Raw genomic sequence first — 25,552 nt, forward strand, 5'->3', positions numbered from 1 at the left:
CGGGACAGGCCTTTGGCCTTCAGGCCCTGCAGCAGGAGGATGGCATTTCACAAATTTGTGTTCTGCACAGACCAAAAAAATGTGGAGCCTGACTGAAAGTCTTGTGGAGTTCCTGTGGGACACAGATGGAGAGATAGTTATCATGACAGTCATGCTACTCAGCTTTATCATCTTGGACAATGACATGCTGATGCCCAGCCCCATCACACTGCAGCTGGTTGAGGCGCTCCTGCCACTCTTTGACCACGTAAGGCTCACTGCCCCCAGCCACAGCCACTGGGTGCTACCCGGACAATTCGTGCCCTGAGGATTTGCAGGCCTGCGTCAAGCTGAGCCCCATGCAGCCGATTCTGAGGTCTTTTTTCCTTCCTTTCAAACAGGACAATAGCCAGGTGCAGGTAATCTCCATACTGCTCTTCCGAACACTGGTGACTCATCCAGCGGAAAAGGCAAAAAAGGCCCTGAAGACACCCCTGCGCCAGAGCCTGCTGCCACTCTTCTTCCACTGCCATGATGAGAATCGTCTTGTGGCACAGGTGAGGACTCGTGGGCTGCTGCTGTCGCCCTGGCAGGGGGCTTGGCTGCCTCCTGCCCTGGTGCCTGCCAGGCTGCAGCCTCCTCCAGGCCTTGGCAAAGGGACATGGGTCCTGCGCCCTGGGCTGTGGGGTCATCTCCTCGTCTCTGCTGCTCTCCAGGCTTCACAGGAAACGCTGCTTTGTGTGGCCAAGTTCCTGAAGAGGAGGGATCTTGAAAGACTGCTGAAGAACAAGAAGCTGTGGAAATTCACCGAGTGCCTGGTAAGGATGGCCTGGAAGTCCCAGCATCAGCCTGGAGAAGGCCCCCGAGGGCGGTGCTGAGAGTGCGGGGCGGGCAGCTGTGCCCCTGCCCGCTGCTGCACGCTGAGGCCGCGCGGGCTCCTCTCAAGGCTCCCGTGGGCCCAAGCCAGGTGCCCGTGGAGCCCCGGCCCGGCGGAGCTGCGGGGCGGGCCGGCACTGCGGCTCCCCGGGCAGCAGCCGGCCCTCTGGCCCTCCCCTCGGGAGCCCAGCGCCAGCGGCTGCTGGCCGCGCCTCAGGGCTGTGCGGGCAGGGGAGGCTGGGGCTGGGCGCAGGCAGCGCCCGGCCGAGGGGCTGAGCCCGCGCCAACCCTTCCTTCCCTCCCGCCGCTCTCTCCAGCTGGCAGAGGACAGGAGCGGAGCGGCCGAGCACCTGCGCCGGGCCCTGCGCTACCTGCAGAGCCCACAGGAGCCCCTGCGAGAGGCGGCCATCAGGTTCATGGGTGAGCCACGAGCCCGGGCTCCCTCCCCGGCCCGCCGCAGCTCGGCCCCAGCACCGCCTGCTGCCCCAGCAGTGCCGGCCGGGCCCGGCGCCGTGGAGCCCCGGCTGGCCTCGGTGCTGCTGCCGCCCTCTGGCAGCCGTGCCCTTGGGCGGCAGCGTGCGGCCAGGGCCCGGGCTGAGCCCTGCCGGGCCAGCAGGCCGTGTGGCCACAGCGCCGGCAGCGCCGCTGGCAGGGAGCTGTGCCGCTGGGGCCGTGACAGGCTCTGTGTTCACAGGGATGGCTGGGCAGTACCTGAGGGGGAAGAAGGAAGAGCTCCAGCTCATCTGCAGTGGTGAGTGAGGGCAGGGGGCTGGCAGTGGGGGCTCGTGGGGGCAGCTGCAAGCCCTGCCCCGGCTGCAGAGGGCTCTGCTCCCTGTGCGGACGAGGGGCAGCGTGGGCAGAGCACACAGAGATTTCAGGACCACGTGGAGGATTCGTGGCCAGCAGCTTCAGGCTGGTCCCGTTGTTCCCTGCTCCCTCCTGGCTATGCCTAGAGCCGGCTGGGACGGCCCTGGCAGGGGGCTCTCCTCGCGTCCCCAAAGATTTGGGATCTGACCATGGCTCTGTTCCTCTCTCTTTCAGCCCTTGAACACCTGACAGAGGACATCAGCAGTGCTGTGTCAGACATGGCACTTCAAACATTGTATGTCCTCCGGGCACTATATGGTGAGCAATATTCCATCTTCCAGAGGCTGCAAGATCAATTCTGCAGGGCATGGAGGACACGGCCTCGTCTGTCGGGGCTCGACTGGCTGCGCTGCTGGAGCTCTGCAGAGAGCTGAGCCCACAGGCTGTGTCTGCTGGAGCAACCTGAGCCAGCGGGAATTTTCTGTTTCTTTAAAATTGTTCTTTTATTCTTTTTGTTTTTTTTCTTTAGTCTATGAATATAGAATGTGTTATAATACACAGACTCCCAGGAGTTTTCTTTTGCTGGCAAGGGTTAGCAGGGCATAGGGGAAGAGGGGGAAAAGGGTGCCTGGGCTCAGCCAACTGCCCAGACGTGCAGTGTAGCAGGGAAAATGGTCAGAAGGCCCTTGGCCTTTGGTGGTTCTTCTGAAGCCTTTGTGGTGCCGACAGAGCGGCTGGGCAGGGGCCGGAGCTGCGGGGATCCCTGCGAGAGCGGTGCCTGGAGATGGCCACAAGCCCTGTGCCAGCCAGGAAGGGCCATCTGTGTCCTCCTGCCCGTGTGCTGCTGGCTGGATTGCTGAGGGCTCCGAGGTGCCTCTGGCTGGGGCTCCTCTGGAGCTGCTGTGGGGCTGTGGTGCTGCTGCCGGGCAGGTTGGCTGGGATGGGGGAGACCCTGAGGGGACAGAGCCACGAAGGGATGAGGGGCTGGAGAAGCCCTGACAGGACACGGCAGTGGGAAGGCACGAGGGGGGATGTGTGAGGGAGTGGGTGGCTGTAACATTGGCAGGGGGAGGGAATGGGTTGGAGACAAAGAGACCACTCACCCCAATGTCCATGTGGCAAACAGAGAATGTTTATTCTCAAGCCCTTCCTTCTAAAGGGCCTTTGAAAAACCCAGTCTGGATAATTTCATTACTCTGATCTCTATGCCCTGTCAGATTCTGGCCAGTGAAATGCTGCAGCCTTGGCAGAGATGTGACTGGGTGAGGCCCCTCTCAGTCAAAGCAGGGGCTGGTGCATTCACACAGTACCAGCCAGCCTGCACTGTGACACACGGCAACAGAGTGCAAGGCACCGCTCCGGGTGCTCCCCAGGAACCTCAGCTCTGGGAGCACTGTCTGCCCCAAGCTCCAGGGGCTGCAGTGAGAGCCAGGCTGGGCTCTGCCCTGGGGCCATCCTGCAGGGACAGCTGGAAACAGGGAGCATTCCCTTGCCACAAAGAGCCAAGCCAGGCCTGCAGGGCAGCTGCTCCAGCCTGGACTGCACTGTTGGTGCTGTGCTCTGGGCTGGGGCTCCCCGCACAGGGCACTGGACTGGTGTGCCAGAGGAGACAGAGAAGCTTCAGCTTCAGCCAAACTGAGGGGGGTGCGTGGGCTGGGAAGAGTGGGCTGGGGAGGCTCAAGGGGATTCACAGAGCTCATCCTGCTGAAAGGATGAGGAAAAGGGAATAGGAACTCAGCAGTGAGCAGAGCTGAGGGCTGGAGAGTGGCTCTGAATGACACTAAAATCCCACTGGACCTCTGAGACATTGCTGCTCCTCAGCCAGTCCCAGGATGAATTCCTAAGTCTGGGGCTCCCTCTTCCTTGTGGTGAGGGGGCACCAAGGAAGGCAACAGTGTGATAGAGACTGCGATGGGCTGGGAGCTCACTGCGGGAAGAGAGCAGTTGGGAAGTAAAAGGCAGGCAGTGGAGAGAACTGTTCAGAGAAGGGCTGAGCTAGAGCTAGAGCAAGCTGAGAAATGTAATTTGGGGTCACCCCAGATTGATTTCATTTCAGAAGTTATTGAACAAGTTTTTTTTTTTTGGGGGGGGTGTCATGTTTTCCCTTGGAGGTGTACACTCTGCAAACTTGAGCTGTGTTGCCGAAATGCTCAAGCAAGTCTGTGCTACAGGTCACACCATTTCTTCTTTGGCTGATTCCAGCCCAGTGCTGAGCTCCAGCAGAGCCCTGGCAGAGCCCAGAGCAGCCTCAGCACCCACAGAGCCCAGCTGCAAGGAGAGACACCAGAAACTGCCTGTCACCTGAGGGCTCCTGTCCCCTTGTGCCAAGGCCTGCGGTGCCCAGGCCATGCTGGCTGTGCCCAGAGCTGCCCATCCCTGCTGCCTTTGGGAGCAGAGCAGGAAGGCAGGACATGTGCCCAGCCTGCAGCCAGCCACGGCACATCCAGCCTTCAGCAGCTGCCCAGAGCCAAAAAGCAGCTGGGCAGCCAACTGAAGAATTCATTGCATCTGCCCCAGCAAAGGGGGAACCCTTTGTGCCTGGCCAGGCCATGCCATGCTCAGATCTGGGAGCATCCCCATGGCTGTGGACTCACCTGCAATTTGGGCATGGAGCCTGGCTTTGAAGAAGGTGCCAGAATCAAAGTCCATCATCTTCAGCTGGCCAGGCTGAGGAAGAGATTGTCATCCTTGAGGTTTTCCTTGGTGTCTCCAGCAGCAGCCCCACCAGGTACAGCTTCTCCAGGGGCTCCTTCTCTTTCCCTGGGGCCAGACCAGGCTGTCAGGGCTCTGCCCAGGGCCCCAGCCATCCATGAACCAGACAAACACAACCAGCGGGGATGGTGGCCACCAGTGCTTGCCACACCAGGTCTCCAGCTCAGCTCCAGCCCAAGAGCTGCGTATTCCCTTCTGCTGACCCCTGCTCAGAGCTACAGGCAGGACAAAACCAGTCTGGTATGCTTTGCCACTGATTGCCAAGAGATGTGTGGAGCTGTTACCTGCCAGGCCCCTGGATCCAACTGTGCACATGGATCTCTCCCATCTTCTAGGGCAGAGGAACACCCTGCACCCAAGGATGACAGAAAAGCTCTTCTAAGGATGGCCTGTCCAAGGGTTGCATGGACAAACACCCCTTAATGATGTCCTGGCACTCTGGGGAGAGAAACCAGAAATCACCAGTCAGCCCAGCGTCTGATGGCCAATGCTGCGAGCGCTGCCCGTCTGGCTGTGGCCAGCAGCTCGGGTCCAAACACAAGCAGGTGCCTTCTGGGCAAGGGAATGGACTGGCATGGGCAGCGATTTTCCCTGGTGAACCTGGGAGGAAGCTGGGCAAGTGCAGAAGATTGGGATAACTCCGGCATGAGAGAACTTGAGGTGTGTCCCTGATGATGCTGCCAGCACTGAGAAGGAACGGCCAAGGCAAGCGCTGGGAGCAGACACATCCTGCCGCTTTCTGCTCTTCGACGGACACGGAACTCACTTGTTCCCCCAGCTCCAGAAGACTTGATGCAGAAACAAAAACGTTCCTGCAGGACCACCAAAGGCCAAGGGGCTTTTGGCCACTTTCCCTTCCACACCACTTCTGGGCAACTTGCTCAGAGGAAGAACTCTTTCTTCCCCTCTTCCCTATTGGCCTGAAGACACTCTGCACCAAGAGAAAGCTCCCGGACATTGGCGTATGACAACAGCAATTTAATGTTCCTATAGAGGGTGGGAAAGGAAGTGCTTGCAGAGGAGAGGTGTTCCCTGCAGGTTCAGGTGGCCCCAGCAGACGCAGCCTCCCGGATCACTTCTCCACGGCGCCACAGCAGGACACTCAGCCACGGTGAAACAGGAAAGGCCGCGACTTCCAGAGCTGGCGGAGTTGGTCTCGCATCTTCTGGAGTCGGGAGGAGGGAATGCTCTGTACAGCTAAATTGATGTACAGAGTTTGAAGTGCCAGGCATGAGACGGTAGGGCTGGTGTCATCCGTCATGTCCTGAAGGGCTGCAAGAGAGAGAAACAGAGCCACAGTCAGAGGGTGGATCTGCGGGGACCTGGGCAGAGCCTCCTGCCACGTCCATCCCACACAGCTCCTGCCAGGGCCTGGAAGAAGCAGGACAGAAGAAGGACGAGCTGGCAGCTGCTGGCCAGGAATGTCCCCCAGGCCCCTGAAGAGTGTCTGTGTTGTGGCCATGCTGCCCTTGGTGCGCGCAGGGAGCGGAGCCGCCCACGGGCAGGCCAGGGAACGCAGCTGCCGGTGGCAGCCCCCGCTGAGAGCCTGCAGGCCTCACTCACCCATGCAGATGATCCGGAACTCTGGCTGCTGCCCTGTCAGGTAGCGCCCGGCGATCCCTTGGGAACACAGAGCGAGTCCTGCCTTCAGAGCCACAGCTGCCGCACACGGGTGCTGCCAGCCCTGAGGCCACACGCCCTGCTGGCCTGGCAGGGCTCAGCCCGGGCCCCTGGCACAGGCTGCCGCCCCAGGTCATGGCTGCCAGAGGGTGGCAGCGGTGCCGAGGCCAGCCAGGGCTGCAGATGCCTGCGCCCAGGCTCCTGTTGCCGGTGCAGAAGGCGGTGCTGGGGCCGAGCTGCGGCGGGCTGGGGCGGGGAGGGGAGGGAGCAGAGCTTGGGGCTCACCGATGAACCTGACGGCCACCTCTCGCAGGGGCTCCTGTGGGCTCCGCAGGTATGGCAGGGCCTGGCGCAGGCGCTCGGCCGCACGGCTCCTATCCTCTCCCAGCTGCAGAGAGTGGCAGGGCACGGAGAGAAAGGGTTGATGAGAGCCCTGCCCCAGGGCCGGGCGCTCCCTACACCCTGCACTGCTCCCCCTGCCCACACAGCCCTGAGGCCTGGCCAACAGCCGCAGGCGCCAGGCTCGGGATGGGGCAGAGGACCCAGTGAGCCATGGTGCCGCCCCGCAGCAGAGCCCAGCTGGCTTGGGGCTCCATTGGCATGAGGCTCGGTCAGAGGAGCCTGGAGAAAAGCCCGCACGGCCCAGGAAAGGGAGTGGTGTGTGGGGCGCAGGCCGCTGCCCCTGCATGGGGCACTGGGCAGGGGCCACAGCTGCCAGCCCCACAGACTGGGTGCCATGGGCAGGCGGCTTCTCCAGGGATTGGGCTGGGGATTCCAGGCCGTCCTTACCAAGCACTCGGCCAACCTCCACATCTGATCCGTCTTCAGCAGCTGCTTGAGATCCTTCCTCTTCAGGAACCTTACTGCAGAAAGCAGCGTTTCCCGAGAGGCCTGCAGAGCAGCAGAGACCCAGAGATGGTACCGCAGCCCAGGGCACAGGACCCGCATCTCTGTGCCGAGGCCAGCAAGAGGCTGGAGCCCATCAGGTGCCAGGGGGTGGGCAGACAACTGAGCCCCCTCCCACGGAGACACCAGAGGCCAGGAGGCCTCACCTGTGCCACACGCCCGTTCTCATCGTGGCAGTGGAAGAAGAGCGGGAGCAGGCTCTCGCTCACATGCTTCTTCAGGGCCTTTTTGTCCTTTGCCACTACCAGCGTGATCACGTCTTGGAAGAGGCGAATGGAGAGCAGCTGCACATGGCTGTTTTCCTGTGGGAAAGGAAGCAAAAGCCCTCCGCATCAGCTGCTCCAGGTCCCGCTATGCCCTGGCCCAAGGCAGCATCCAAGTGCCCGTGGCTGGGGGCACAGAGCCTCACATTGTCAAAGAGGTGCCAGAGCGCCTCAGCCAGCTGCAGGGCGATGGGGCTGGCTATTGTGAGGTCTTTGTGCAGCAGCAGTAAGCTGAGCACAATGAGGGTCATCTCCACGATGTCTTCATCCGCATCCCACAGTAGTTTCCCAAGGCTTTCAGTCAGGTTGAACATGCTTGGATCCTGTGTGCAAAACAAGGCTGGGCCACCCCACGCTGCTGCTGCAGGGCTCAGAGGCCGAAGGCCTGTCCCAAAGCACTCGGGCAGCTGAACAGTGACCTTGGAGAGCTGGGAGAGCACAGCTGCCAAAGCCCAGCTGAGCCCTAGGGGCTGCTTGCCCCAGCCCCATGCTGCCAGCACAGCTTCAGCTGCTGCCTCCTTCTCACCATCGAGGTGAGCACCACGAGGCCTCGGAGCACCACGCAACGCATCTCCATGGACTCGCTCTGCAGCTGACTTGTGAAGATCTCCAGGACTTTTTCGCCACATTCGCTCAAGTCCAGGCAGTCCAGGACCTGAAAGGCACAGAGAGCAGGTGCAGAGGTGCCCAGGAGCTCAGAAGCACACAGGGCCGAGCCAAGACAGCAGCACAGGGCACGGGCACTGTCCCAGGCAGCTGCGGCTACCAGAGGGCAGAGGGGTGGGAGGCAGCTCAGCGAGGCAGCGATGGCCATGGGACTCACCTCCACCAGGAACGCCAGGGCGGGCAGTTCCCAGTCTGAAATGCCTTCGCTGAGCAGGTCAAAGAGGCAGGATGCCATGCCGCAACACCAGATGATGGAGACGCGGCGCATCTCCCTGGCGGGGAGAAAAAGGCACCATTGCCCCTGAGCCAGGTGGGCAAACCTCTCCCAGGGCTGACTCACAGAGGCCTGGTCTTCTCCCAAGCACCCAGGGGGTGCTTTGGGAGGCGGCTATTCCCGGGCACCCTCCTCTGCCAGCCTTTTCCAGTCTGCTCATCCCTCCCTTGGTGACAAGGCCCTGCCGCCCATGACCACAGGGACTTTGTGGGGAGTTCTGGGCACAAAGGAGAGGGCTGGGGGGGAGAACAAGGTCTCACCTGGCCAGAAGACCCACTGCATAGTGGTGGGTGTCAGCACAGAGCAGCGTGTCCCAGGCACGCTTGCGTTCCATTGACACCACCACGTGCTCATAGCGCATTTGGCAGAGCAGGGCCTTCAGGGTCTGCAGTGCAAAGCTGTGTGCACAGCAAAGCCCAGGTCACGGTCGGGAGCCCTGGCTCCTGCCCTGGGGGCATGGGAGGGATGGGGAGACTGCGAGGACTGGCATGGAGCACCTGTTGGGGTTGGCGGCGAGGCCGTGTTCCTCCTGGCATCCCTTCCAGAAAGTCTCAACCTCTTCTGGCATCTCCTGCGTGCTGATGTAAGCTTGGAAGAGCAGACGCAGAAAGAGATTGGGGAAATACTCCAGCATGACAGGGGAGCGCCAGGTCAGATTGAAGACTCTCCACAGTGCCACGGTTGCCTGCAAGAAATAAAACACCCAGAGACAACGCTCAGTGCTGAGACATCCATGTGGCAGGGCTCCAGCGTGCGAGGGAGAGGCCAGGGGAGACACGGGCCGAGCAGCCGGCCTGGTGCCCCTGAACCCTTCCCCTAAGCCAGGTTTCAGCCCAGTGCCCGAGGCAGGGAGATGCAGCTGGGGGAGGACAGAGAGCTGGCTGCTTGAGAGGCGGCCTGGGGGCTGGCAAAGGCCGGTTCCAGAAACTCACAGCCAGGGCAAAGACTCCTGTGTTGTCCCCATCAGAGGTGTACACGCTGTACACTGGCCAGGCGCTGAGCGCGTCGAGGAGTAACTGCAGCGCCGGCTCCGCAGTCCTGCTCGAGGACATGATGGTTCCCCACATGGTCGCGGCAGCTCTGTGGGGTCAGAACTCTGTGTCAGGGCAGTCTAGGCCACAGCCCCGTGGCCTGGGCAGCTGCAAGGGCCCACGCCAGCCCTCAGCCCTGGCTCTGCCCACTGCCCCGGGCTGGCAGCGGCCAGCAAGCCCACGTGGGTACAGGCCCTGAGGGGCAGGGAAGGAGCATGGCCCCAGGCTCAGGAGCTGATGTCCCAGCACTGTAAAACAGAGGAGCCAGAGGATCCTGGAACTCCCCGCCCCGTCTGGCAGTCAGCAGGGACAGGCTCTACTGGGTGACAGGCTGGTGAACCCTAAGCCCTCAAGGCACGTGGGGCTGCCCTACCTGTCACACGATGGGGCCCAGCGCAAAAGGGTGATCATCACGTCCGAGGGGTATTCCTCGGTCAGCTCCAGAAGGGCCTCGTCCAGCCTGTGCCCAGCAGACTCATTGGCCGTGAGCCACTGGTGGATGTACCTCACCATGGCGGGCACCTGCAGAAGGCACGGGGAGACTCGGAGACCTGCCAGAGCAGCAACTTGCCCAGCTTCCCCTAAGAAGTGCTTCCCTTCCAACCACATTGGGCTGGGCCTCAAGAGCCGAGGGAGCCCGGCATAGCTGGCTCGAGGTGCCACAGCAGTGCTGGGGCGATCGAGCCCTTGCCCCAGGCTGCTTACTTGCGTTGGATCGGAGACACCCTCCTCCACAAGCAAATCCAGCATGGCAGCACCGGTCTCAGCATTGAGGAACAGAAGGTCCGCCAAGAGGCCGGTGCCCACACCAGCGGTCTCTTCCTGCCAAAGGCACATGATGGAGTCACAGAGGGTCTGCAGGAGAAGGGCAGGAAGGGAGGGAGCATCCATGGAGCACTCCAAGCCTGGTGCTTGGCTGAGCAGTGACAGCAGGCCCAGCCCAGGCAGGGATGGCCGCAGGTACCTGTGCTGTTCCGCAAAAGCGGCCAGGGGCGGCTTCCTGCTCTTGTGTCCGCTCCTCGGCTGCATCTGGCAGAGAGCGAGCACAGACAGGGCTGAGGGGCTGCGGGAGAGGCCGGAGAACAGAGCCCAGCCCTGCGCTCCCCAGGCAGGGAGAGCCTCGGCATGCCCCGGGGGATGGAGCACAGCTGCCAGATGATCCAGCCCAGCTTCTGTCTTATCCATGGGCATGTCCACAGGGATGGGATGGGGCCAAGCTGGCTGCAGGCTCCAGCCCTGCAGCCCAGCTCTGACACTCACCCTCCTGCAGCAGCTGGAACTGCTCCAGTTCTTCAGGCTGCTGTGCTGAGGGAGCTCCAGCCTCTTCCTCCTCCACCCAGGCCAGCTTGGTCATGCTGGGTGGTCTCTGCTCCATGTCACTCTTTGCAGTTATGAGTGCCTGCTGAAGCAGAGAGGCCTCGGAAGAGCTGAAGATGAGCAAGTGCTGCAGTCGTACCTAGAAGGCACCTGCAACAGAGGGGCCTTGGGAATGCTACAGGACAGTAAGTCCTGCAGTCTGTCCTCAAGGGCACCAGCAAGAGAGAAGTCTCTAGAAAGAAATAGGACTGAGAGTCCCGCAGTCTATCCTCGAGGGCACTGGCCGCAGGGATGGCAGATGCTTCGGAAATGCTCCACGTCACCGAGTCCCGCAGCCTGGCCTCGAGGTCACCTGCACAGAGAACACCTCGGAAAAGCTCCGGGTCAGCAAGGAATGAGTTGGCTGTGTGGGGGCTCCTCACTGCACTGCTCTTTCCCGTCCTGTCCCGTTACGTGCACCGAGCACTGTGGCACGGCTGTGTCACTGTCAGCACATATATCACGACGTGTCACAAAGGGTCACCATGGAACACTCTCTCCCTTACCATCCCATGGTGACCACGGTGCACTGTGTCACAGAGAGCCCCAGGACACACCCCCACCCCACCCAAACTGCCCCAGCTTGCATGGAAGACCTTGCCCCAAGTGTTGAATACGCAGCTAGCAGGAACTTTAGGAACAGCCAAACAAGAAGCAGCTGCTCCTCTGCTCTGCCTGCTCAGGGCAGCAGAATGAGCCCCCATGGCTGCCAACGGAGCAGGGCAGGAAGGGCACCGGGGCCTTCCACTGGCCCTGCCACGGCCCCTTTGGGACCAGTCCCGGTGCTGGGGGGCCCGGCCCACTCACAGGGGCGTGACACAGACACGGGCAGGCATGCTGCTCAGTCCCCTGGGGCATGCTGCCATCAGGAGTCCCTGAGGAGGGGGTGGGCATTCAACTCCCTCTCGGAGGAATTGGAGGCAGCTCAGCTTGCCAAGTCCTTGCCACATCATCTTTATGTCCTGCTCCATGCTGGACTGTTCTGTGTTCATCTTGCTCACCTCCTCATGGAGACCCTGACACAAACCCATGGCCTAGGACCCCTTATCCTTCCATTTGGAGCCCATCACACAGCCAGGTCAGCAGGGATGGATCCAGGCTCTGTGCTGGATCATGGAATCCCCTCTGAATGGCAAAGGCCTGCGGCCCTCTGGCAGTGTGAAGCCATTCTCCTGTTTGTCCTGGCCCTCCAGACACTTGTCCAAAGCCCCTCTCAGTCTCTCTTGGAAGCCCTTTAGGCACTAGAAGAGGCTCTAAGGTCTCCCTGGAGCCTTTCCTTCTCCAAGCTGACCACCCTCAGCTCTCACCCTTTCCTCACAGGAGAGGGCTCCAGCCCTGGGAATATCTTCATGGTCTCCTCTGGATTTGGTCAAACAGCTCCATGTCCTTCCTGTGCTGAGACCCCAGGGCTGGAGGCAGCTCTGTGTCACAGCACATGTCGCAGTTGAGATGGCCACCATACACAGAGAATCACCACACAATATCAGAAAGCTCCAACCCACACACTGTAACACCTCACCTCTTTAGAAGGCTGCAAGCATCTGCCCTTCTTCTCCTTCAGCCCAGCCTTTCATAGTCCTCCTGTTGACGCACTGCACCTGTTTGCCCTCTGCTCCCTTTGGTGGTTGGTCAGTGCCCCTGGGCACTCCAGAGCTCATTGCTGTCAGTGCTGCTCACAGCTGTTCCCAGTGGGATGAGGCTGGGCCCAGCCCCACTCCCAGTCACCACAAACTGTGTGCCTACAGCTTTGCAGATGTTCAGGTCTCACCCTGAACTCCCTGTCCTTCTGCCCACGCTGTGTGATCAGCCCAGCACATCGTTGGTTTCTGGGGGTGAGTGCACATGGCCAAGGCATGTCCAGCTCCCACCCACCGGTATCCACAGCTCCTCCTTGGCAGGGCTGCTCTCAATCCCTTCATCCCCCAAGCTGGACTGATGCTGGGGGTTGCCCTCACCCAGGTGCAGCATCAGCACTTGGCCTTGTTGAACCTCATGAGGCTTCCATGGGCCACTTCCTCAGTTTGTCCAGGTCCCTCTGCATCATTCAGTCCTTCAGGTGAGGCACTGCACCCTCAGCTTGGTGCTATCTGCAAACTTGCTGAGGGTGCACTCGATCCCTTCATCCATGTCATTCATAAAAATATTACACAGTACTGATCCCTGTACAGACCCTGAGGATCACTTGCTTTCTCCTAAGTGTACCAGGACACTGGAAGACCTTGTGGGACAAAGTGGGTGGCATCATGTCAAGAGACAGTGCTTAGGATCACCATGGTTGTGGCTAAATCTTGGATCTCTTTTTATTGCATGTAATAAACCAGGCTGCATTTGTATCTCTCTTTTCATGTGCTGCAACTCCTGAAAAACAGAAACAGATTTCCTCCAAAACAGAAAAATAATCTCAGAAAGTTTTCTTGGAAGAGTCTGGGGCTGCCACCCAAGATGTCAGGTCCCAAAACCATACATCAAAAGACTCCAGATGCCTGGGATGAATCTTGAATTGATTCCAAACCTGAGAGTTTCTCCAAAGGAAAAAAAATCACCTCAGCTAACATCCTGGGAGTAGTCTAGGACTGACACCTGGGATCTCTGAAATCAGAGATCAAAACACTCTAGAAGATCCCTGGGAAGAGTGCCAGAGGACTCCTGGAAGAAGCAGTTTCTATCAAACAAGAATTGTACTGAATATATCCTGTATCTACTTGATCTCTTCTGCATGTGCTCAATCCAAAATTGCAGCTTGGAGCAGATTTTAACAATTGGTGAAATCCACACAGCCATGTCCTCTCAAGACACATCACCACATGACACTTGAATAATTCAGTTTCAGCAAGAAGAAATTCAAATGCAGAGTAATATCACAGACAGGTATAAAGAGGTCCATAATTTGGAAAAGGCAAACAGGGCTGAGTTGAAACAGCCTGAGTTGAATCTTCTTAAATAAATAAGTTTTTCTGTCTTGCTTATCTGCATGAGCGTAAGCAGCAGGATGAGGGAAGTGATCATTCCCCTTTAGTGAGCTGCTTCCTTGATTACATTTTTCTGTGGCTAAATGCTTTAGAGGAGGCACAGGCTCCCAGCATGGTTTGGTGGATATGGTGCTCACACGTCTGGGGACAGGCAAGCCAAGCCACATGACATGAGGCTGCTGTGACAGCTCCCCTCTGCCTGGGACACACACTAGCAGACAGAAAGGAGAACACAGTGAAGTTCCTCTTGCATCACCCTTAGCAATTTATTATCCCATCTGACTTCCAGCTCTGACAATGACCTGTGAATGCCCCAGGGCACCACGGTCTGAGTTGGGGGAAGCCTGGAGCCCTGGGCTCAGGCTGTGCCATGATGCCAACCACCTCACAGCTTTCTGCTTCAGCTGCCCCTTCTCCAAGGGCTGGTGGTGACTTCACCTGCGGAAGGTAGGTGCCACCAGCTGGGGGACAGAACAATAAGAAAATTAAGCAAAGCACTCCTTTTCTTACACACCTGGGGGAGGACAGGTGTCCTTCCCCTCCCAGCATGGGCTCCAGAGTTGAGCGAGTAACTCAAAGGCCATCACTGGCACCCACAGTACAGAGGTCAGCTCAGCAGGGATTGTGCGGTGCCCCCCAAGCCCCAGTGGTGGGCACAGGGGAGACCCCAAATCCCACACTCTTGGTATAGACAGACAGACTGTGACAATAAAGGCAGCCTTGCGACCCAGGATGAGAGTCTGTCCAAATGTGAAATACAACACAGCTCGGCAGCTTCATCTGATCTTCAAAATGGTCTGAAAAGGCACTTCACTCCCCATCTGGGGATGGGGAACATACCTGGAAAAAACCTTAGAAAGGGAATGTTTAGAAGAGGTTCAACAGCAAGCAGAGGCTCTGCAGCACCAGCACAGCACCCTTCCCTGGCAGAGGCAGCAGTCCACATGCTAAGGTCAGCATGGAGATATCCCATGCAACACACACCGCCACGGCCCCACACAGACACCGGGATCCAAGACAAGTCCAGGGCTGCAGGTTCAAGTAGACAGGGCTCCCTGCTCCTCCTGCCCTGCCCCAGCCGAGGGGCTGGCTCTGGCTCTGGCTGGCAGCTACCCAGCCAGGGGGCTGTTGGGATGCAGCCGGCAGAACCGCCCCAGCGTCCAGATGGGGAAGATGTTGCGGTACACGGTGTAACTGATGGCACACGACTTGTTGAACACCCCAGCAATGTTCTCCTGGGAGACAAGCAGAGAGCAGAATGGTATGAGTGACAGGGGACTGCTGCATGTTCAGGAACTTCTTGGAAAGACTAAAGATGTACCTGAGGCCAGTCCCCGTTGGGAAGCTGCTTATCCATCAACACTTTAATGCCCCTTTCCAGCACACTGATGTCAGGGTACCTACAAAGCACAAGGGAAATGTAAGCATCTTTATCCAAACATCTGCAAACCCTCATCCACATGTCTGGGGAGCTCAACCACCTCCAGGCTGCCCCAAGCTTGCCCCAGGCATGCTGAGTGCTTTGGGACTTTCCCCACAACCCCAAGACACTAAATAATATGAATACGGCACCATTTTCCCAGGCTGGAGGCCTGCAGTCATGATCAAAAGCTTTGCTTTGCACTGGGTCACACCAGCCAGGCCCAGGGCCACCCAACCCAGCTTGATCTCTTTTCCCTGAGCACTGGGGCTACTCTTACCTGACAGCCATGAGCCCCAGCAGGGCCCAACAGGTGTTGTGGATCTGTGACTCGGCACTCTGCACGTATGTGTGCAGCTCACAGGACTCGAAATCCTCTCCCCACCCGCCATCTGCCATCTGCTTGGAGATCAGGAACTGGCAGGCCTGGGCCACTTCTTGGCAGACAGTCCTGCAGGGATGGGAGCCAGAATCAAGACAGGACTGGGGACAGAGAGTATTTGGATGCTCACAGTTCTCAGCTGCAAAGAGAAGAAGTGCCCATGGCTGGGACTGCCCTGAGTTTGAGGGTGAGGCAGCAAGTATGCCCTGGCCATACTGCAGGCACTGGATTTGGGAGGAGCAGTCCCTGAGGCAGGAGAGCCCATGCACAGCCAGGGATCCATCCAGCTCCACCACGGAGTCCTGCCCTGGCCCAGGAGGTAGGCAGGGCTAGGGCACCCAGACATTCCCTTCTCACCCGTCATGGTATGTGTGCTGCATGCTGGCAAACACCTCCAGACCAAACCAGGTGCCGTAGGTGAAACAAACCCCCCAGCTCCTAGAAGAAGGGGAGAGCAGCACTGTCAGGGGTGAAGGCCACAGGGAGAGGCAGGCTGCAACACAGCTGTGTTCACAGCAGAGCAGAGCCAGGCACAGAGCTACAGCCTGCCTTCCCCTATGACCCAACCATGCCCAGTCCCACCAGCACCTGCTCCCAGCTAACTCAGGTGTCAGCAGAACTGGGACCACAGGAGCTGGAGCCACCTCAAACTTCTCTGCGTCTTGTACCTGTTCTGCCTGGGCTGGAGGGAGGTTAACTGAGAGCAAAGCACAGCAGCTAGAGGAGGATCAGCCCTTCTTTTCCCTCCCACAGATCCTGCCAGCCAGGAATGCTTGCCATGATGATCCCTCTCCCACTGGGGCAGCCAGAAGAAAACGGGGTGCTGGGAACACCACCTACCCTTCCCAGGACCCATCCGCTCGCTGCTTTTGCGACAGAAATCCAGGCCCTTCTGCAGAGTCTCCCTGGACAGGAAAGAAGTCATCCATTTCAGAAACAACTCAACCTCAGTGTTTGCTTCACTGGGGGCTCCATCAGCCCCTCTGAGGCTTGGATGGGTCCCATTATTGGAGGGCACAAGAGACAAGAGCATGCCGACAGGCAGCTACATTGTTCAGGAGGCCATGGCAGGCAGCTTGGGACACTGAGCCTGCCTTCTCCCCTGGCCAGCTCTCATCTCAGTGCCTCACCTGATCTCCATGGCTCGGTGCTCAGGGAACTAGCTCTGGAAGTGTCTCAGTGCCTGCATGACAGCTGATGTGCATTCCACGTATGTGTAGTCAATCATGATGTCACCTGCCAGCAGGCAATGGGTATCAGTGCCACAGCCCCTGTGTGGGCAAGCCTCCAGGCCAGCTGCTGCAAGCCTGCCCCAGACCCAGGGCACATTGATCCCCTGTCAGGCACCCACTGGGCATGGTGAGCCCAGGCCACTTTGTCCCTTCTCAGTGGGCAGGACAACCAACCCCCAGAGCTGCCCTTACCAAACACCTGCGAGGGGTTCAGCAGCTCCAGTAAGTGGCCTCCTTGCTTGGTTTTGTAAGTGGCAAAGCCTCCATCAGAGTTCCTCATGCTCAGCAACTGCCCAGACAAGCAGAGATGGGGGTGGTACAACCTCATGGGCAGTACTACTCCAGTCTGGCCCCAAGCCAGCTGTGAGATTAAAGTCAGACCTACAGGTCTATGGGGCGGGCAGAAAACCCAGGTCCCAAACCACCGTGACAAAGCAAGCTCAGTCTGGGCCATCACATGACATTAGGTCACATAGGCAGCTCTGAATCAAGTGAGGGTGGAAACCTCCAGGAGCACATGGCTTTGGATGCGCTCTGGTTCTCCAAAGGGAAAGCAGAGCACCGTGTTGCTTTTGGAAAAGCTGAGCTGAGCTGGAGGAAGCTGAGCAGGGTGCCTGAAGTGGCACCTAAAGGCCTCTCACTGCTTCTGCTCCATCAGCCTGATTGCAGGGCTCTTTCAGAACATGTTTCCTGCAGTGCCAATGCCATTGATGAGAAGTGATTCCAGCACAAAGTAGAGAAGACTCAGCCCCTGAGCTGTGACTGTGAACTGCACAAAGGGAGCCAAACTGGCTGAGAGAGGCAGAGATTCCTACCAGGAGCCAAGATTAACCAAGGAGACACAGGGTGTGGGATAGACTCAAGGCACAGCATGAGAGCAGGTAAAAACTCTAGAGCCCTCAACATTCCTATCAATCCAGAGCTTGCAAGACAAGGAAACTATTTGGGGTAGATACCATCAATGCAGGGCCAAAATCAGGGGGCAATTCCCAATACTGGAAGATTTCCACCATCTTGCAGAACAAGGTGCTGAGACATTTTCTTCTGCACGTGATGCAGCAGAGAACTTGCTTTGCTGTACACTCAGGGAATGACAGCACTCTCCTTTTCCAGCACAGTGTTAAAGCTCCGGGTGCCAGCACTTACCTTGTCCTTATTAATGAGAGACAGCTCCATCTCAGAGACCTCCCGAGCGACGAAGTTCTGAAATACCAACTCTGGTGGGGAAACCCCAAACCAGCTCTGTTTCGGGGCAGCTGACGGCAGCTGGAGAGGCGAGAGAGAGCAGGGAGAGCTTCAGCTGCTGGGAGGAAGGTTCATGAAGGAGAATCTTCCACTGATCCCCAGGGAAGTACAGACTCTGGGCGAGCACGTCTGCCCAGCCCACACTGGGCAAACAGTGGCTCACCCACCTCTGCTCTGAGTGATCCAGAGCTGCTGGGCCACACAGAGCAGGCTCAGGCCAAGCTGCTCTTTTGGCATCTATTTCTCCAGGTTTCTTTCTCCACAATGCCAGGCAGCACTTCCCTTAAGCACAGCCCTGTGCCCATGTGGTCACAGAGCTCTGGGGCATTGACTGAGCATTCATGGAGTAAGTAAAACCCATGGATTTACAGGAGACTCCATGGGAAACAATTCTGGGATGTCCTTTACTCTGAGACAGGGAAACCCAGGCCCACACAACTGCAAATATCTTTTTTGCTCTAGAACTTAGACCTATCAGTAAGAAGAGCACAGGACCAGAGGAGGTGTGAGAGATGAGGTGATATTTGGCTGAAGCCAAAAGGTTATTAAAGAAAAGAATGGAATTTGTTGGTTCTATGTGTTGTTTGTGGTTTGGATTTGTTCAGGTTGGGTGTTGAGTGTTGCAGTGAGAGGGACGGGGTTGAAGACCTGACCAAAAGAAAGTAGGACAAGAGGGGAGGGGAGAGAAAAGTTGGTGGTCAGTAGGGAATGGAAGCTCCTGAGTACCCATCCAATGGGAAAGGGGACAGGGACCGTCCCAGCCGGGTGTAAAGGGCACAGAAAGATTGCCATTTTCTCGGAGGGTGTGAGTGTGCGTGGCTCTCGGGGAGGGAGACACACCCGGCTCAGCTGAATCCTCACTAATAAATAGTTTTCTTTTGCTTTGATGATTTTGTCCCCTTTCATTGTAATTAAAAGTCAGTGTGTTTCAAACAGAGGGAAAGGCAAAAATAAAAAGACAGATGAGGTGAAAATCAAAACACAAGGGAGGTGAATGATGAATGAGGATAAGGTTCAGTTATTTTCTCAGCAACTTGGGTAAAAGTAGAGTTGGTATCTCCTTTTCCCAGGAGTTTTAAATGGGTGCTTTCTTGTCATTACTGCTATCTTATTTAATGCCACTGTAGAGGCACGTCTGGAATGACACAACAACAGCAAATGCTTCAGGAGCAGAGACATTGCTTTGAGAAAACTCTCCCCTGCTTTGTCTGCCTGCTCCAGCCACACTGCTGTCGCTGCAGGGACACCAGCAGGTCACCTGTGGGACTTCACAGCAGACACATTCTGCTCCAGGGAGTGGCTGCAGCACACTGGCCCTTAGGTGGGCCCTTCCCTGAGGTGTTCCCAATGCCCCTCTCCAGGACAATCCTTAAACACTTTGTTCCATGTCTCCTGCTGCCAATTTCCTGCTCAACAGCCCACCTCGGTCACCTGCCCCTTTGGACTGTGCTTTCTACTGAGACAGTCCTGCCAGAAAAGCAGCTTTAAACACACCTCTAAGTAGGCACTGATCCAGATAAAGCACATCCATTCCCCTCTGCCCAGGGCCAGTCCCCTGCACATCTGGCAGCCTGCAAAATCTAACACCCCATCAGGGTCCAACACATTCTTCCAGCCCGAAGCAGGAATGCAATTTGTTTTGTTAAATCTGAAGTAATTCCTGCAGATCCTTGGCCTTCAAAGGCCAACACTTCCACTCTGGAGGGAATCCTGTGACCCCAAGCATTTGATGGTGACCACACCAAAGCTAGAGGAGGCTCTCTCAGCAGGAGAATGGCAAATGGCAATGTTGTGCCTTTGTGTCCCCAGCCTTCCCCCTGTTAGCAATGGCAGCTACACTCCAGCACAGCCCAGCAGCTTTAACAATTTTTCTACTCAAAAGACATTTTCCATTAAGTCTTGTTTCACTAATCCTTCATGAAAAAATGTCTGTTCAAATAAATTTATGACCTCTTGAGCTAATTATTGAACATGTTATTGGCACTCAGAGGATAAAAATCGACCTTTTTGAACAAAAGGCCTTTTTCTTGTTTCTCTGAACATACATGAGAAAAACCAGAAGTACAAATGAATTTCCCTTTCTCTTCGCTTGCACTACCACAAAATACCAACTGAAGTGCTGTATTTGTACCAGATATGCTTAGGCAAGCCCTGAGGAACATGACAAAACCATTTCAGAGCCACCAACTGCTTCTGTGTCTTGAAACCAATGCTCTTACATGGCTCTTACAAATATTCCTGGTCTTGTAAGCAGTGGAGAGAAGCTGTATGTGCCAAGGACCATGAAAAGGGTGCTCAAGACAACCCATTTGCTAGGTCTGGATGGTAGTAGCTTTCAGGTCTGGATTAATTATTCCCTGTGACACCTAAGCCCAGCTCTGCATTCTTGCATATTTAGTCTACTTTTCAAAGCTACTAAAGACACTTCCTGCTAACAAGCTTTAAAATTTAAAGATGGAACATTCTAGAAAACTTTTTGTCCAAATACTGACATTGTATTATTTAACTGAACACTCTCTCGTGTTCCAGTCTTGATGAAGTGACACCACAGGAGGAGTCAGTGGATGAGAATTTAGGAGAAGATGACAGACAGGAAAAAGAAAAAGCAAATCTTACCACAAACTTCAGTACAGTGTCCAATTGTTAGAATAATACTGATTTTTTTCTCCTGTGCTCAGTGTCTCATTGGACAGCAGCTTCAGCAGCTCTGACACAGTGGGATACTTTGCCAAGACAACACTCATGGCAGCTGTTGGTTAAAATGATTGAAAGGAAAAGAAAGTCGATTGTGAATGTACAGGAATTATCCAAGGATCAAATGCTGGGTTTGGAGGGAACTGTACAGAGCCCTCAAAGCCTTGGGCCTGCTCAGCCCTGCCCTGCTCCACCTTGAACAGCTCAGATTACCCCACCCCTCCTGTGCTGCTCCCAAATCCAGCCCTGCCCATCTTCCCAGCCTGTGCTCCACGGAGAGGAGGCAGAAAACCTGATGAATGAGGAGGGCTTTGCACTGTGCAACTTCTGCAGATCCCTGCTGAATTTCTCCATGTCCTTGATCAGCTCCAGCATGAAGCCAGAGAGAGTTGAATAAGCTTTGACACGCAGAGTATCTGCCATAAAAAGAGCAGGGGGCAAGCCCTTCCTGGCACTGGCAACACCACTGCTAGAGCATCCACACTGAGGCCCAGTCCTGTCACACCCAACTGAGCTGAAACTACCCTCACAACTAGTGCAGGCTGATGCTTTTCAACTTCTGGGAATTTCCATTTGAAGCTCTTATGGCAGAAGTGTGAGATACAGCAACCATGGCCACAGCACAGGCTCGTCAGGATCACAGGTTTCTGCAAACCTTCTGTGGAAAACACAAAACCTCATCAGGAGAGCAGTACCCGGCCAGCAAACCAGAGCAGAGTGTGCTGTGCACAAACACCACGTCTGTTCAGCTCCACCTCTAAATGACTAAAGCTTCCTAAAGCTACACAATTTATTATTCAGCCATAGGCATAACTCCAGGATCCAAACTGACTGGTCAAATCCAGGCCCAGAGCTCAGCTTTACTTACCCAGCATGGGCAGGAGCATCTCAGTTTTAATTTTCAGTTGGGTTTAAATTTCACTGCATTTATTTGAGCAATGATGGGACAGTAATCCACCTCAGATGAGCTGAATCACTCCCCACTTACACCTCTGAGTTTTAAAAAGCATTGCAACATCCACTGGGATGTGTAGAACTTAACTGCCTTTAAGCATTCATTTCTGCAACTTTTCCAGCAGCACAAAACTTTAAAAATAGCATTTTAAAGTTGCCATAGATCAAAAATGTCTTTCCACTCACAGTTAGTAGCAATACAGGCAGCCAGAATCTTTGTTACTACCACTGCAAGTTTCATGCTGGAGTGACACAAACAGGAATCAGGCATAAGCTCAAAGAGAACTCTGGCTAATGTATCCAATCCTCCAATAGAAACAAAAGATTTCTGCACATCTGCTCAGTGGAAAAAAGAAAAAAATGTGATTTAAGCAACAGAGTCTGCAAATTCTTTTACCATTTCACCAAGTTAAGTCCATCAGAGTTTTTCTGTGCATGTGTCAGTCATTACATTTCTTATATAACAGAAGCTGGAGATACATTAATCTCAAGAAATGCAGTAACCGCAGATAAAATAGTTCCAGGAAAACATGACCCTGATATGTGCACACCAATGGCAAACATCATGCCTGAGTTCTACCTAAGTCATTGTTTTCAGCCATGTCACAAGGACTTTAATTTAGACACACTTTTAATCAGAACAGCTCCCAGCAGTTTTACTGACCCTATCAAATGTAAGCAGACTTTGGCTATTTGTGGACTTGAGCACAGCACAGTGTAAGTAAAGATGGTGGAATACAGTGGTCAAAGTGGGAAGAGCAGCAAATGACTTTGTAGAGATTGACAAGAAAGAAAAACCCATTTAGCTCTTGAATTAAACTTCCTTTTATCAAATGCAAAGCTGTGTAAAGCTTGAGCTGCACTTCCAGTTGTTTGCAACTGTGAGACCAAGAAATGAACAGATGGGACGAACTATCTCAGGCTCTGTGCAACTCTCTAGCCACCCTTTGGCATAGGGAAAAACCCCACAGCAAATGTTCTGATTATCTTCTAGAAAAGTAAAAACAAATTACCCCAAATCAAAACGCAATGAAATCAACTTCAGCTGAACAGTAAAAATGAAACCAAAGTGTTACCGATTTGGAGAATATCTTTGGACTTCTTCCACAATTTTCAGAGCAACACGTCCCGTGCTGGGGGTTGTTGACACAGGCACAGAGAGTGCTGCACACTGAGGACCAGAGCTGATAGCAGAGATCAGTGTTTTCAGCTGACAGATTCTTCTCAGATGTGGAGAGAGTTGTTCTGTTAAGGAAATGCAAACAAGTCCCAGACAGTCAAGGAAACATAGCTGCTAACCAGCCTACTATTTGTCTGTTTGAATTGCAACCCTGTTCACCTGAACAACTGCAGCAGCAGGCTGATGCAGCCTGTGTCTCTGACATGGGTTTGCCCATTTTCTAAAAGAGAACACACACAAGACTCCAGAGACAAATGCAACTGCAGACAAAATCTTAACAGCAAGATACATACATTCCCTTTCCTGAGCACATATCCTCCCCACAAGGAAATGTAAAATCATATCAACATATTGGTAAATAACCTTTCTATGTCTCTCTCTTTCTAGACACTCTCAGAAACTATGGGTTTGCATTTGCAAACTCTCTTCTTAGAACTAAACCACGTTCTGCTGTTTAAGGAAATCCCAGTGAGCAATGACCTACTTCGACAATTCAGGTTCGGTTACATGCAAACATTCATCTTTATAAATGCACTTCACCAAAACATTGCTTATTGCATGTTCCAAAGTTTGGACTGCAGATTGGCAAATAGAAAAGGAGAGTTATCATAACACAGAAAAAAAAACCAACTTACCATTATTTGACACCAGTACTAAGATGACAGAAACAGACATTCTTTTCAAGTTCACATCAGAATCCTTTTAAATTCAAAATAAAATGAGTTCTTCAAGCAATGCAGAAGTACACAAAGTCTGTTGACAAGACACTGAAAACAAAAAGTGAAAACCTCAAGTAAGCTACTCATCATCCTAAATTATTAAGTTTCAGTTGTGGCCAGTATGTGGGGAGTAGAGACAGGGCAGGACTATGAAGTGCCTGAGGGCTTCCCCCTGCAGTGAGTTCTACACCAAGCAGGACCCTGGCAAGCTCTGGAACAATCCAGGAGTCACTGAACACTTGCTGCTGAGGGAGAGGGGGAGTGCAGCTGTCTGGTAACTTAAAGACACCCTGTGTGCACAAGTCAGCAAGGCACAGATCAAATCTGGGGATGGACAGGGCAACTGGGGCACCTTCCCTGCCCTTTCTCCAACTGACAATCTTGTAGTCCCATTTTGTGAGACCAAAAGAAAATGGAGACAAAGCAGGAGCACAAGTAATGACAGGGGGCCATAGCACACTCAGAAATACAAACAGTGTTATTTTTATTGCCATTACTCTCTAGAATAATCCCCAATGTAAATAAAGCTGCTTCCTTTACAATGCAATGAGCACTCGACTTGGCAAGGTCATTTCTAAACATCAAACCACCAATTCCTCCAAAGTATTCGCTTGCTTCACCTACAAGAGGAAAAAAGAACAGAAACTTTTACTTCTGTTTCTCTGCAAAATGAAAGGCTTCTAAGATTTTCCAACATCTCAAGCCTTATGTCTCTTAGACATTTTTACAGTGCCCACCAGTTCCTTGGCATATATGGTGAACATAAATGCCTGCATTGTTTCTAAGGAAAAGCCTTTCTTGCTGTTTTGTTGGCAAATGGAATAGACAGTGACCACAGCCTCCTGCTGAGACAGAGGGCAGTCCAACTGAGATTTAAGGCATTCCAGCAGTAAGTTCAGATCTGTTTTCATATCTAGGAGCAAACACAAAAAGCTTCATTAAAGTTGTTATCTTTTCTCTCTATTAATCTAGTCAGTATTAGAATAAACCTGTGAAAATGCAGTATGTAGGTGTATTTTAAAAAAGGGGAGGAAGTGAGCCAAAATGGAGCTACATCACTTCTATTCAGCCACCAACAACAAACCTAGAAATATTTCTGTCCATCCTTTGTTATTTGAGCATGAGTTCCTTTGCAGAGTAACAGCTTCCTTTTAATATTTCTGGCCTTTCGTTACTAGTAACTCTTAGTAAGTCTGATGTAAACCACTAAATATTAAATTCACAATTGCAAGGTGCATTAAGTGTAAAAAATACACAGCCATTAAAGTATTCAGAGTGCAAATAAAATTAAGAGTGCAGTTGAAAATCTGTGGAGTAGTAAGGAAAGAGTCCAAGAGCACAAGGCTGCTCCGTGGTACTGAGATACAGGAGACATAAACCATGCAGCACAGCAGCAGAGCCCTCAGTCAGGTGGGTGGAGACAGAACACAAAATATACTCTGGGCACCTACACACAACCCTGGGTGGGAAAACAGACTTGGAAAATCTGCTTCTTAGTCTTTGGGGTATCATTAAAAGACTTAGTTGATAATTATTTCTAACAGTGACAGAAGGTATTGTTAACAGTAAACCCTTAGAAGGTTTGAGGGTTCTTAAAGAAGTTAAAATACAATAAAAATGTGGATAAATATTAGCAAATTAAAAAAAAAACAAGTGGCTTTGTGGTGGTGTGTTTTACTATGTGTGTAGGTTTGGCATTGGATTTACCCTTTGCATATCCAATACAGTATCCAAAATGTGGAAATTAGGAAAAAGCATGTTCTCCCAACTGCTCACTGCCCCACAACAGGCCTATCTCAGTGGTCTACTAAAACATTGTAAAATTTATGCAGATTATAATGACAAATTATATTAGATAATTTTACCACACTGATTTATCTGCACCTTTTGAGTGTTCATTTTTGTTTTATATCTGTTCTTGTTCTACAACAGCAAGGAAAAAGTTTTTCCAGTTCTGTTCAGATTAGCAGTGTTTATAATATATGCAGTAGAAATGACATCATTTTTCTAAAATGCAATTTCCCAGTTTTCTGCTTTTACTTTGTCATCTCACACACACACGGTTGAATGCGTTCTTACATGGCAGAGTTTTCCTTTGGAAATACAGTCTTTTATGACAGCCCTGCATTTGTAACTACCAGGTGATCATCTTTTGAGAGTGGACATTCTGCAGAAATCAGGTTGTTCCATGTTACCCCTGAGGGGCACTGTCAGTAAAGAACATCCCCTGCTCTGTGTCACTGATCACAACAAAGCTGATCCAACTT

The 25,552-nt window shown here is 53.9% G+C and overlaps 2 protein-coding genes, 1 long non-coding RNA gene and 1 pseudogene across 3 annotated transcripts in view; 1 reads left to right on the forward strand and 3 right to left on the reverse strand.

Annotated features, from left to right (window-relative positions):
- LOC132334709 (zinc finger protein 850-like) overlaps window positions 1-25,552 on the reverse strand; it is an 800,740-nt pseudogene that overhangs the window by 674,478 nt on the left and 100,710 nt on the right.
- LOC132334515 (zinc finger protein 883-like) overlaps window positions 1-25,552 on the forward strand; it is a 90,785-nt gene that overhangs the window by 39,209 nt on the left and 26,024 nt on the right. The gene's annotated exons all lie outside the window — the stretch shown is intronic.
- LOC132334911 (uncharacterized) lies at window positions 5,338-6,063 on the reverse strand. The gene is made up of 2 exons (XR_009488556.1): window positions 5,938-6,063; window positions 5,338-5,646 (listed from the first exon to the last, which is right to left on the reverse strand). It is a non-coding gene; the product is annotated as an uncharacterized LOC132334911 (long non-coding RNA).
- On the reverse strand, window positions 13,701-16,117 carry LOC132334826 (lanosterol synthase-like). Its single transcript, XM_059861008.1, has 4 exons — window positions 15,619-16,117; window positions 15,160-15,330; window positions 14,781-14,859; window positions 13,701-14,694 (listed from the first exon to the last, which is right to left on the reverse strand). Exons 1-4 carry the CDS (start codon window positions 15,639-15,641, stop codon window positions 14,569-14,571), a joined length of 399 nt encoding a protein of 132 aa, XP_059716991.1. The 5' UTR covers window positions 15,642-16,117; the 3' UTR covers window positions 13,701-14,568.

This window comes from Haemorhous mexicanus, chromosome 16, assembly GCF_027477595.1.
Source record: "Haemorhous mexicanus isolate bHaeMex1 chromosome 16, bHaeMex1.pri, whole genome shotgun sequence".
In the NCBI taxonomy this organism is placed as follows: Eukaryota; Metazoa; Chordata; class Aves; order Passeriformes; family Fringillidae; genus Haemorhous; species Haemorhous mexicanus.